The 12,817-nt window shown below is 38.2% G+C and overlaps 2 protein-coding genes across 3 annotated transcripts; one reads left to right on the plus strand and one right to left on the minus strand.

Annotated features, from left to right (window-relative positions):
- Positions 1 to 1,998: 1,998 nt before the first annotated feature.
- On the plus strand, positions 1,999 to 6,139 carry LOC146671661 (uncharacterized). The gene is made up of 10 exons (XM_085404011.1): positions 1,999 to 2,387; positions 2,536 to 2,568; positions 2,665 to 2,754; positions 3,166 to 3,237; positions 3,912 to 4,014; positions 4,094 to 4,146; positions 4,257 to 4,335; positions 4,557 to 5,053; positions 5,253 to 5,446; positions 5,555 to 6,139. The coding sequence occupies exons 1-10, from the start codon at positions 2,175 to 2,177 to the stop codon at positions 5,697 to 5,699; spliced, it is 1,479 nt and encodes a 492-aa protein (XP_085260137.1). The 5' UTR covers positions 1,999 to 2,174; the 3' UTR covers positions 5,700 to 6,139.
- Positions 6,140 to 7,281: 1,142 nt separating this feature from the next.
- LOC146671662 (uncharacterized) lies at positions 7,282 to 12,090 on the minus strand. 2 transcript variants are annotated; one of them, XM_085404014.1, is made up of 5 exons: positions 11,973 to 12,090; positions 10,020 to 10,116; positions 9,536 to 9,646; positions 8,921 to 9,087; positions 7,282 to 8,589 (listed from the first exon to the last, which is right to left on the minus strand). In XM_085404014.1, exons 2-5 carry the CDS (start codon positions 10,107 to 10,109, stop codon positions 8,127 to 8,129), a joined length of 831 nt encoding a protein of 276 aa, XP_085260140.1. In that variant the 5' UTR covers positions 10,110 to 10,116; positions 11,973 to 12,090; the 3' UTR covers positions 7,282 to 8,126. The 2 variants fall into 2 exon arrangements, with proteins under 2 accessions (XP_085260140.1, XP_085260139.1); XM_085404013.1 differs by lacking the exon at positions 11,973 to 12,090 and adding an exon at positions 10,385 to 11,178.
- Between the last annotated feature and the right edge of the window lie 727 nt (positions 12,091 to 12,817).

Consider the following 12,817-nt stretch of genomic DNA (forward strand, 5'->3'; position numbering starts at 1 on the left):
CCGCCTGTCCGCCGAATTTGAAGTCAATTTAGGATACTTTCCTTTAATAAACGGTAAGCATTATACATATGTTCCTCTAGTGATGGGCAGATGAAGCCCCATGAAGCACTGAAGCTTTTCATCCAATTGGTTCACCCCAACGCGAAGCTTCATGAAGCTTCATTTGCTCTAGCAGGACGTAAAAATAATAGCTGGCATGAATTTGAAGAGTGTGGCATTTTGCACACAGCCTGTAAATGTCAACAACAAAAGGAGTGTGTAAAACATGTATATTGTAGTGATGGCAGTATACTGTGTATATTTATAGTGGCAGTATGGGAAATGATTATTTGGAAATGCTTGAAATGGAAATGATCATTTACTGTGAGGTGAGGTGTGGTTGGGGTGTGGACAGTGGTTGTGCTTTTGTAACGTTGAGGTATGGACAGCTACACACTGCCTGTTCACATTTTATTCTGTAAAAACTAAATTTTCACTGCTTTTATGACCTTTTTAGTGGGGAGAACATAGCTAGGATTTAATGATTTAACAAATCTTTTGAATCCTTTGTCCTCCACAATGCTAAATGGCTGGGAGTCCTCAATCACCATGCTGACCAGGTCTTCATCTATTTGAGATTGTTCTCCTGAGGAAAGACAATAAAGATAAAGCACAAATATAAATATCACATACGTAACTTATAACAGTTGTATAATATTGTTATATCATTTAGTAACATTACTGCATCCTATATTATCATTGCATTTGATGGCTCACCTGGTCTTGCTCCACAATCGGTGTCCCCCTTATTCTCATGCAAAGCTCTGTAGTGCCTAAGCATGGATAAGGTGTTGTTGTTGTTATATCCCAGCTCCCTGGCACATAGAAAACACTTCACCTTGTACAAAAGTCAAGACAGCTCAACATAAATTGTATTGCACCATCAGTATCATGAAAATACATCTTCTGTAGAAATTTACATACCTTGTTGGGAGGAATAAGATCAAAATGTTCCCACACAGGGGAGGACATCCTCCTCTTCTTAGCTGGCTCCATTCTCTCCTGACTTTCCTCACTCTCATAAACCTCCAAACGGTCTCCAAACTCTCACTAACCGCAACTCTCCATCAAACACCCACATTTTTGAATGAAGTCTGAGGGGTTTATATCGCTGTCATATCTCGCGGCAAAGTTCGAACCACTTCATGAACCAGTCACGTGGTACAGCCGGGCAGCGAGGCTTCGGACGTCATCATTTTCAGCTCCTCCCATAAATGAAGCAAGCCTCGATACGCGCTTCGCGGAAACGCCCCCTCCATTACTCGACACACGCTCCGAAGCCTCGATACAGAACGTCCCATCACTATGTTCCTCACTTGGCTTGCTGTTTGTTTGCTAGCGATAGGCTACTTGACGACAGCATTAGCTAACCAGTGTTCTCTAGACCAGCGTTCCCCAACTTTTTGGGTGTTTCGTGGCCCGGGGGTTGGGTCAGGCAAAATTGCAGTAGCTTCCCTGATCATTTTACAAACATAAGTGAAGAGAATCTGGACTAAAAGGCCTAGACTTATGGTTGTGTGCTGAATCTATGAATCAAACTATCACCTGGAAACATAATTAACTGGTCCATAGCTGTGAAACTGGACATGAGTTCTTGATTCTATGGAGATTAACAGTAATCCAGAAATTTACAAATTTGTCCTGGTACATCGCGTAAATGTTGTCCCAGGGACATCGCGTAAATGTTGTCCCTGGGACATTGTGTAAATGTTGTCCCTGGGACATCATGTAGAATTTGCCCTGGGACATCGTGTAAATGTTGTCCCTGGGACATCGTGTAAATGTTGTCCCTGGGACATCGTGTAGATGTTGTCCCTGGGACATCGTGTGATAGCTTGTAAATAATGGAATGAAAATTATTGATTGTTATTAACTTGTGAAAAAGAAGTGTAACAAATCCACATGTTATGTTCTTACACCCTTACAGAAACTGTGACTCCTTCACAATGTCAGGTAAATGTCAACTCATGTTGAATAATCAACCAATCAAGCCTTTTATTATCACATGCAATGTTACACGTACAACTGCAATGAAAATTTCACCCCCTTCTGACCATACATATATTGCTTAAACATCACATTGGGAAGACAGGTCGGAAACAGTTAGGAAGGTCAGAAAACAATTTAATTAATAGATGAGGGGAGAGGAGGAGAAAAAAGAACTACAACCAGACAAAGCTCCTAGAAGACTGAAATGGATGATGGTTGCAGCATGCAAAAAGAAAATGATATCTGTTGACTACAGCATATGCTTTCTCACAGATTACCTTGTGGGAGTAGCTGGACCAAACTCTATTGGTATTTCAAGTTTGAAATCCCTGTTTGACCAGACTAACATTTCAGATGAGGTACCTCTTGACATAAAAATCCTTTTATGTTGTCATAAAACTAATGTTAAATTCTGCTTTAAATACACTTTATTGTACAATTTACTTAATGAATCGTATTCCTTAGTTCTGTTTTTATTTATATGTATTTATTTATTTGTTTTATAAGGTAATAGATGGCCTAATCTATTTGCAGTGTGAGGTATGTTGAAAAGCTTGTTTGATCATAATGACATAGCATGTTTACATTTTTTGTAATGTATTTGAAAACATAGGTGTATTTATGTTATTTTTATAGAATTTCCCTCACATTTATCCAATACCAAGCCAAATCACTGGAAAAATTTTGGATGGGTCCACAAGAGCACAAAGTGCATACTTTTTGAAGGTATGACTTGGACTGTGGTAACTATGTTCTTATCACAAAGGGTTTATAAGTTGCCACTATAAACAAACAGCATTTTCCAAAATTGAAGCCTTGTCAGAAGAACCTGAAAAATACCTTTCTGAAACCTTTTCTGTGTAAAGACTTGTTCAAAAGCAATGCACACAGATTAAAACATTTCTATCTTGGCCAACTGATAAAGAACACCAAAAATTGAGTGGTGCGTGTTGAGTCTGTGGTCTTGATTTGTTTTGTACACACTATAGAAATTAATTAATGTAAACCAAAAATGACACTTTCTATATGTTTGTGTATCTGCAGAATTAATTACAAGTCTCACCTGACAAGCTTTTGCAGTTTTGCAGTGTCATTCTTGACAGAAAAACATACTTGTCACATTATTTTTATTTCCAGAAAAACATCTTTCAGATGTATGAGAAATTGATTGGAGCCTGTCTGGAAAACGGCAGCCACTGGACCTTGTTTGTAAGTTGCACAGATTTTGCACTCTCTCTAGTGCATGATACTTTTCAGTGTCCCTCATTAGGAAAGCTCAAGGCCCAAGCCTACCATATCCATCTTTTTACAAAACAGTTTTGTGACATACCCAAGAGGACCATAGTCTATATGAATTCATTTGGCGAGTCGGAGGTCAGAAAAAGTGCGGTGTTGAAAAACTGGAGGTAATTAATTAACATATTTAACATAACATATTTAATTTAATTGAAATCATTACCGAACGTGGTTATTGATTTCTCTATATGCTTTTTATTTGTAATAACTGCGATCTCTCAGCTCATTTGCTTCAGCAAGAGGCTGCGCTGGAGGTGGACCTTGTCACATGTGAGCCACCCACATCAACAGGATGGGAACTCATGTGGAGTGCATGTCATAATGGTACTGAAAACTATAGCTTTAACCTATATAAGTAATGTTTACATTTTTGCCTATTCAGTTTTTAAAGCCTTAGAGGCAGGATGGTAAAATCTCAATTTTTTTTGTAGATTGAACCATTTCAGCAGTAATGCTTTGCTTTGGTTGCTCTGTTTTTTTTTTTTTTCTCGGGGGGGTGGGGGGGTTAAAAACAAACAAACATTTCTTTGTTAATCTAATTCTTTTTGTTCTTTTTTTTTTTTTTTTTTTTCTTCGTCAATTATTAGTTTGCCCAATCTCTCATTGACGGTAAAACACAAGTGGAGGAGTACAACACTGAAATCACAAAGCTCAGGTCCCGACTTTGCCAATACTTATTTTCCTCAATAGGTAAAGATAAAATTAGCTGCCTTCTTTTTCTCTAACATTGGAAAATGTAACTTGTACTTAAACAAATTATATTTTGCAGATCGAACTAGGAAGTGCAGTCAGTGCTGGTGTGTGATTGCAGCCAAAGACCGGGTACACTATGACATGTCCTTAGCCATATAGATTGTTTATTTAATGGACTTTGTTCATTTGTTTTTTGTTTGTTTATTTCTTCTTCTTTTTTTTTTTTTTTTAATTCACAGGTGCAGTGCCAGAAATGTGGTGCATACAAGCACATGCGTTGTTCAAAGTCTGTTTGTGGCATCTGTATCTTCTGTGAGAGTAAGTCACAATATAACTAAACAATGTCCAAAAATGTTTAAAGTGAAATTTTTTTTCGTAATTTTGCCTTTGCACACCAGGACTGTGTAATTAAAGTGGACGTTTCAAGATCCAGTTTTTACACAAAACTATTTTAGACATAACTGTGTCGTATTGTGGGGATTTCTCTTCACAATTAAATTGATATAGTGCTGTTTATATCATTCTTCTTTATGTAACAGCACAGTGCAGCACAGCAGAGGGAAAGGAGTTGTGCAGCATAGTGGGTGGCTATACAGGAGGAGCAATAGAAGTAGCCAGTGAAGAATGTCATCAGGGAAAGCATCAGGCAGCGAATGACAAAGGAAAAGTTCCTAAGGGAGAGAACATCTGCAGCAAGTCGACAAGTAACAGTGAGATAGGAAGACTGACAGTCAGAGATGAAGGTACACAGACTGAAAGAGATGAAGGTACACAGACTGAAGACAACGAAAAAGAAGCAGAAGTATACGGCACAAGTCTGAGTACAGATAATGCTGCTGCTGATGATGTTGACAGGATCGATGCAGATACAGAATTTCAAACTGATTCAGAAGGAACTAGTACAGTTTACAGAGTGCATGGTCGCTTATCTGTACCAAGCTCAAAAAAGAAAACCTACACAATAACAGAAGACGAGATCAAGCGCAGAATCAACGCAGAGAACATGTCAGTTCATGTTTTCAGAGGTTTGATTGGGGTAGGTATACATTTCGTGATTTTGATGTCACCTGAAATAAATCCGGGTTACTCGTATCAATGAAGTGACAATGTGGCTGGAAATTGTGCATTTGCTGCAACATATACACAATTACACCATGTAAACAAAAGCATTTAACTTTGTGCGCGTGTGTGTGTCTCTCTCTGCTCTTTTGGTGTTTGCACTTTTTCTTTTTTAGGGCCGTAAAGCCAAACTGCCCGCAATGATTCTTGACAGGCCTAAGAAGGCCAAAACTAAAGTAACAGTGTTTAGTGTTCTGAGTGAAGAGGAGGCTGGGGAGCTAGCCCTCGGGTTTGCCGGAAGATTGGCCTGCGATGTCACAACAGACATGGTCTGTAAAGGCATCGACCATTCAAGTGCTGATATGACAAAGTAAGTTAGTAAAACAATATGAAAGTTGTATCTTTTTTGGTATTATTTGTCATTTCCCCGTATTTGGGTTATTGGTGTAACATTGTTAATCTTACTTTCTAATAACAGACAGACTCTTCTCAAAATCCAACACAATCTTAAACAGGAACTGACTGATTCCTCAACCTTCAGTTTGCTGACACACACCTTTGGCCCCGCTGCACTGGATTCTGTCATTTCATTCCTGTGTGAAAAACTTGATCTTGTCTCTTAAATAATGAAACCTTTTGTGACTTTTGTTTGTTCTGTAAATCAGAATCTTGAAAATTGTTCATTGTTGTTCTAAGTTTGTGTTAACTATTTGGCAAAAATGATTGGTTCCTAATCCAAACAGCATAATGACTGTTCTAACACATATCTTAAAAATGCTACAAAGAAAGAAAATTATCACATATGTTTCAATATGAATGTAATTGTGTCACACTCGGTTTGTAGTAGCTTTCCTGTTTTATTTTGAGTTTTGGTATGTTTACACTGTTATTTTTATTTCCCGTGTGTTCGTCTTCCCTTATTAGTTTTACTGTATTTAATTAGTCTGATTTAATAACTTATAATTATTTACTTTCCAGTGTGTATATATGCTCCTCGTTTGGATTATTGTTTGTTTGAGTTCTGCCTGTCTTTTCTATTAAAGATTTGGACTTTTGGACTATTAGTGGACCTCGTAGGTTTTTATTCTGTTCAATTGGTAATTGACTGGGTTTAATTTAGTGGCCTGGAAAACAGGCCGGAGGGGTCTGGTCATTTTAACCCCCTAAGACCCGAAATCTTCCATGGCATGCATTTTTAATTTCTCTTTGATATTTGGGCCGATTGGAACCCGATGAATGTAAAAAGAAAGAATTACCAGGTTTTGTTTTTTTTACCTAATTTTTGTTTCTGAGAAAAATGAGAGCCACATATGAGGACATTAATTTGAAATTTCGATAGAACAGTTGCAGTATAATGTCCTCATAACTGTATATCAGGCACTTGTTGATCAAGATTTAGTATTTTGGTCTAAATAACCCAAAATGTGATGTCCACATGTGTGGACGCCAGGCTGGAGTAAAGTGTTAGAGCTATTTATACCTATGTAAACTTTTATACACTGGTTTTTACCTGTCTTGTTTCAGAAAGGTTTAAAAGGGTAATGTCCACAGTTTATTTGTTTATTTATTTGTTTGAATTCAACATATTTTATTAAAGTAATTGAGCTTGAACACAGAAAAAACTGAATCAAATAATCATAAAATCAAATCACTTGCACTATACTGAAGTCTAATCTACTCTGAGCTAATGCCGGTTTCCAACACTAATGATCGGGTGAAGGAGAGAGATGAGGGTGTGCACAGCCACTGGTGCTCTTATCCCTGTTCTTTGTGATACAATCCAACAGGAAAGCAGTCAAACCCTTGGACATTAGCCAAGTTAACGTTCACAAATATATACACACAGAGGAACTCTGAGCCCCAATGTCAGCATTAGCACAAACATGCCACTTCATACCAAATCTCAGTGTGAGGTCAGGTGTTAGTCTCATTCCATTATTCTGGCTATATTTTCTTACTCATTACTATTAAACTTATACTTAAGACTAACTATTAACAAAATCACACCCCAATAACTCTGTTATTACACTTTGTATTTAATCATAAAAAGGCTGGATGTTGAAACCTTTTACTTCTATTTTGTATGAGCCAGGATTCTCAACAGCTGATACTCTATGTCCAAAAAGTGACAGGTATCGTTTTATGGAGCAAAAAACTTAAGAGCGCATATTTTATAAATAATACCAACAATTACAAATGCAGACCTTTAATAGTAATAAGTAATCCTTTATTTATAATGCATAGCAATATAAAAATAGTAACATATGAAAATATTACAATGGGCACAGATGAATTTGTATCAAAAACAGCAACCAAGCCAAAGTAATGAATAACACACATAAATAACAACTGCTTGAGAGACCAAACAATTTCTTTTCATCTGTTCCTTGGCAGAAAGTTAAGACAGCTATTCAGCTTTAGGTTTCAATAAACAGAAGTAATGGATGCAGTCCCTTTGAAATGTCACACAAAAGTCTACTTGTGCATATACTTAGCTTTAACTCTTCTCTTTTTTGTTTTGTATTCCAAAAGGTTTTCATTTTCTCCAGAGGATGTCTCTCTTTCAGTGGTTATCGACTGTTCACATTCATTTTCAGACTGTTGGAATGTCGATGCTGGCCGAACGTTTCTTGCTAGAATACAATGGCCTAATTTTGCGTGCATTATCTGTCATCTTTATTTCGTACTGGCATATACTTTTGCCTACTTGTTTTGTTTTTAAGACATTTGTATGCAGTTCATCTATCATTGCAGTAATACCCTCTGGAATGAATGCCCACTGTTTAACTGTGTCTAAAACAGCATTTAGTTTTCCAACTGCATCTTCTGTGCATTTTTTGTCTGTGCTTTCAACTACAGGAGTGTCATTCAAAGTTGATAGAGGACTTTTCAGAGAGTTTTTCATTTTTTTAAAATGGCTACAAGCCACCTTCAGGCAAGCACATGTGTTATAGTGAGAGAACGTACAACAAGTGCACTGAAGTGTTTCAGCCGATGCAAAAAAACACAGATTTCCAAACAAACTTGGCATTTTTATCACTTTCAAGTCCTCACAGTGTACAAAGTAATGCCTTTCTTTCACTGCAATTCTTGCCAAGGTCTGTTTCCATGTTTGGATAGATGTCATTGTCAGCCTCTGCTAATTTTGCAAGTAACACTAGATGCTTGCAAAGAAGTCCTCGTAAGCCATATGTACAGTTGCAGTAGGACTCAACAGGGCAGACATCATACACCATGTCTTCTCTTGACTCAGATGGGACTTGATATGCATTAACTCCATGGCTGTTCTTGACTGTAATTTTAAGAGCCCAACCACTTTCCATCAGTCTTGAAGCAGAGTCTGAAACTTGAGACAAGGTGTCAGCAAACCTGTTTTTCATGCGGCCCACATCTTGCAGGGTTTTTATGACTGAGAAGTAGTCGTCGGCCTTCCCTAGGAGCACTTCAATCAGATCATCCAGACGCCTATTCTTGTAGCCAGATAAAAACTGGTATTTCAGGCGGTGGAAAAATCTGAAAAACAGTTATTTGAAATGATTAGTAACTGTAATTGAAGGAATTTAAAGTTTTAATCAAGACTGTATTATTTTTTTAAAAATTGGAATACCTATTGCACACGTCTTTTATAAAGGAATGCTCTGTGCCGGTTTAGCTGATTTAGGCAAATCCACCTACTCTGTTTGTTGTTGTGATAACATAAAAACGCTGCTAGAATTTAAAGGATTTGCCTAAAACCTGTTCTGGCAATGACATGACGAACCTACTCAGTTTAGCCTCTTGGATTAAAGCATAATATCTTTTTTTCAGCAATACAATTGAATGAGGTCAAAATAATAAATCATACCTTTCAATCACATTGTTTGTTTCAGAACGAGCGTGACTGAAGCGACGGCCGTAGTCACACCACATGTGGCCAATGCCTTCCCAGTGCTTCTGAAAATACTGGCACACCAAAGGGTATTGCTTAAATGTCTGGCAGAACTCTGCTGATGTGGCTTTAAAGTCGTCCTCCTAAGAGAATTGGATGCAACAGAATATATTTCAATCCATTTAACAGACCTATTGAAATCTTTAATATTATGTATTGAAGCCCTTTTCCTTTTATTGAATAACATTAAGAATTTTAAGTTATTAATAATATGTCGTGTTTTTGTATTAAGAAGCAATTATTTCTTCCCTTACAATGGCTAAGAAGGAACACTAAACCTATAAGCATATTTGGTTTCAGCATCTGTCTGTGAAAGAATCCCACTCACAAGTTCTACTGCACAGTGGGTGACACAATGATGTTCTGCACAGCTTAAGTACTTGTTTTGATAAGCAAGATAAGAAGCCAGTTTTAGAAATTGTTTCAAAAATCTATTTTGTATCTCTCTGTAACTTTTTTTAGCAACTGAAAGTTATTATGCTCTTAGTGTAATCAAGAAATCAAAATGTGAAATAGACAAATTACACTTACAGATGTGCAAGCTTTCAGCTTACAAAAGAAAGAAATGATTTCATTTCTCTTTTGGGTGTTAGAAAGCCCATGGACCCCGGACTCTGATTTTGAAAGCCATCGATTAACAGCCTGTGAATGTAAGAGAAAAAAAGTTAATCTGGAGAGAGAGACAGAGGAGCAGCTGTACAAAAAGCATAAAAGAAAGCTGACGTCCAAAAATAACTTTGTCACTCACTGGACAAGAGGACCTGTGCATTACAGAAATCAACCAGGCAAACATATTTTTAAATGTCAAAAAGAGCTTTGGGAAGCAGCCACCAGAAGATGAGTGCACTGTGGTCTTAAATGGATGGACATAGTCACTCAACATTTTATCCCTTTATATTCATTAACCTGAGTAGGTGAATATCACAATGAGGCAAATCATAACAACAGGACCCTGTTGTAAAAATGTGTTTCAGGTGCATCTTAGACAACGTGAAAAGAAAACAATGTGGTTTACCTGCAAGACATGGTACCAGCATAGAAGGATAGCTGACTCTGGAAAAACCTTCTGCAAAGCATTTATTTCCGCAAAGTCTTTGTCAACCATAAATGCTCTACAGAAAAAAAGAAAACACTAAATGAGATTAAACAGTATGAAAATGTTTTTGCTATCTCAAAGCACCACTTCAATGCCAAATTAAACATTTCAACTCACAAGTAGATATATAAAATACTGCATACAGCCTATAGGAATAACTTTAACAACTGGAAAGGAAAGTTTTTTGCAGCCCATGCTGCAGCTATAGCATTAGATTCTGGCATGTTATAACTTTTTTGAAAAGGAATTATTTCAAAATTAATAGTTGTCAATGTATTATTTACCTCAGGGAAGTTGGGAAATGCTCACAAACTATTCCAAGAACAGTTTCCAGGGTTTTCTGACTTTCGTTGCTGACAATAGCATAGGCCACAGGGACTCCATGCCCATGATCATCTCTTACAACAAGTGTGAATAAGGGAAATGAATACTGGTTAACGCAGTGCGTGGTGTCAACAAATACTAACTGTTTTGCATAGTTCTCCATGTTTGATTTCATTACAGGTGTCTGCAAAACAATCATTAGTTCTTGGTCAGATGTGTATGGTTGATAGAAGAGAACATGTTCTTGATGTTTTCCATTAAGTAAGGTATGTACACATTGACTGTCTCCACAGTTAAAGTGCTTCTTCCTCATCATGCAGGTTCTAACACTGTCAATGTCACGTGGTGTGACAAAATGCTCTCTGTTGTGAAGATCTCTGTGTCCATGTTCTTTGGCCCATTTATGACATTCGGTTAGTATGATGGCTGACTTAGTTCCAAGGGAAAGCAGTTCCTCAATCTTCCTCCTCAAATCACTGGAAATATTGTTGAAATGTGCGTCTTTTGGGTCCGAAGGATCATGCCCATCATGCTTATCATATGTACGCTGCACGATGACTGTGTGGTCTTTCCAACATTTGAGTACTTTAAATGAAACATAGGCCTTACAGCCCACTGCTCTGTAGCTGTTTCGACTTTTTTCCCCAGCTCTGATGCAGTTGAATTTGTAATAGTCTCTTTTCCTGTCTTTACCTGAGGCAACATTTAAACATTTATAATGTCCATGAAGGGTTAATGAGTTCAATTTTTCTAACACAACAATGAATGGGTCCTCCTGGCATTGTGACACATGCACACAAAGTTGTGTCTTTTCCAGTTCTTTTTTTTTCATCATTCAGAACACTTCTTCTAATTATGTCGTCCATTTCTGGTGGAAAAATAACGAAGGTTTAATTAGTCAATATTCATTAATTCATTTTAACTTGTTTTGGGGTTTTTTGCAATACAATGTAAATATTAAATATAATATTAAAAAATATATATATATAAAATAATATAAAACAAACAGGGGCTAAAAGAAGCTAAACTTTCATATGGTATGTCTCTGGCAACTTTAACATGATGTCCCAGGGACAACATCTACACGATGTCCCAGGGACAACATTTACGCGATGTCCCAGGGACAACATTTACGCGATGTCTCAGGGACAACATTTACGCGATGTCCCAGGGACAACATCTACGCGATGTCCCTGGGACAAATTTGTAAATTTCTGGATTACTGTTAATCTCCATAGAATCAAGAACTCATGTCCAGTTTCACAGCTATGGACCAGTTAATTATGTTTCCAGGTGATAGTTTGATTCATAGATTCAGCACACAACCATAAGTCTAGGCCTTTTAGTCCAGATTCTCTTCACTTATGTTTGTAAAATGATCAGGGAAGCTACTGCAATTTTGCCTGACCCAACCCCCGGGCCACGAAACACCCAAAAAGTTGGGGAACGCTGGTCTAGAGAACACTGGTTAGCTAATGCTGTTGTCAAGTAGCCTATCGCTAGCAAACAAACAGCAAGCCAAGTGAGGAACATATGTATAATGCTTACCGTTTATTAAAGGAAAGTATCCTAAATTGACTTCAAATTCGGCGGACAGGCGGCGGTTTTTCGCTTCTTCACTTGTATTTCGAAATACTCGAAGGCGGGTATTTCGAAGTCGCAAAGGAATGACGTCACAAGAAGGTGATTGGTCACTTGCAATGTTGAACCTGGAACAACATTAATTATGATGATGTGGGAACAATGCTGACACGAGGAAATCAGATCGTCCCTCTTCCTTCTGTAATTATTGGAAACGTAAGATCTTTGCCCAATAAGATGGATGAGCTCATGTCGCTAACCTGGTCACAGAGGGAGTACCGGCAATGTAGCATCATGATGCTAACGGAGTCGTGGCTAACATCGCTAACTCCGGACACAAGCGTGACACTACCGGGATTCCAGCTGCTGCGAGCGGACAGGACCAGAGACAGCGGTAAGAGGAAAGGAGGGGGACTGGCAGTTTTTGTGAACGACAGATGGTGTAACCCTGGGCACATCACTGTAAAAGAGCAACTCTGCAGCAGAGACATTGAGCTGTTAGCCATTAGCATGCGTCCGTACTACCTGCCCCGGGAGTTCTCGCATGTTATCGCGATAACAGCGTATGTCCCCCCCTCGGCCAACGCGGATGCAGCCTGTGACTCTCTCCACTCTGTGGTCAGCAGACTGCAAACACAATCACCGAGAGCCCTTCTCATAATATCAGGGGACTTCAATCATGCCTCACTGGACTCCACACTGCCCACCTTCACCCAGTATGTGACCTGCCCAACCAGAGTCAATAAAACACTGGACTTACTGTATGCCAATGCAGAAGAGGCATACAGTTCATCACCTCTCCCTCCCCTGGG

The sequence above is a fragment of the Rhamphochromis longiceps genome, linkage group LG4, assembly GCF_057381845.1.
Source record: "Rhamphochromis longiceps isolate RC_006_pf linkage group LG4, R_longiceps_female_GT1.1, whole genome shotgun sequence".
NCBI classification, from domain to species: Eukaryota; Metazoa; Chordata; class Actinopteri; order Cichliformes; family Cichlidae; genus Rhamphochromis; species Rhamphochromis longiceps.

Excerpts from the sequence above, each read along its gene's own strand:
- LOC146671662 (XM_085404013.1), bottom strand. The coding sequence starts at position 10,740 with ATGATGAGGAAGAAGCACTTTAACTGTGGAGACAGTCAATGTGTACAT. Across the intron at positions 10,117-10,384 it reads CATTTCCCAACTTCCCTGAG|AGCATTTATGGTTGACAAAG; the intron begins GTAAATAATACA and ends TTTTTTCTGTAG. Across the intron at positions 8,590-8,920 it reads ACAAACAATGTGATTGAAAG|ATTTTTCCACCGCCTGAAAT; the intron begins GTATGATTTATT and ends ACTGTTTTTCAG.
- LOC146671661 (XM_085404011.1), top strand. The coding sequence starts at position 2,175 with ATGAGGGGAGAGGAGGAGAAAAAAGAACTACAACCAGACAAAGCTCCT. Across the intron at positions 2,755-3,165 it reads AAAGTGCATACTTTTTGAAG|AAAAACATCTTTCAGATGTA; the intron begins GTATGACTTGGA and ends TTTTATTTCCAG. Across the intron at positions 4,147-4,256 it reads TGATTGCAGCCAAAGACCGG|GTGCAGTGCCAGAAATGTGG; the intron begins GTACACTATGAC and ends TTTAATTCACAG.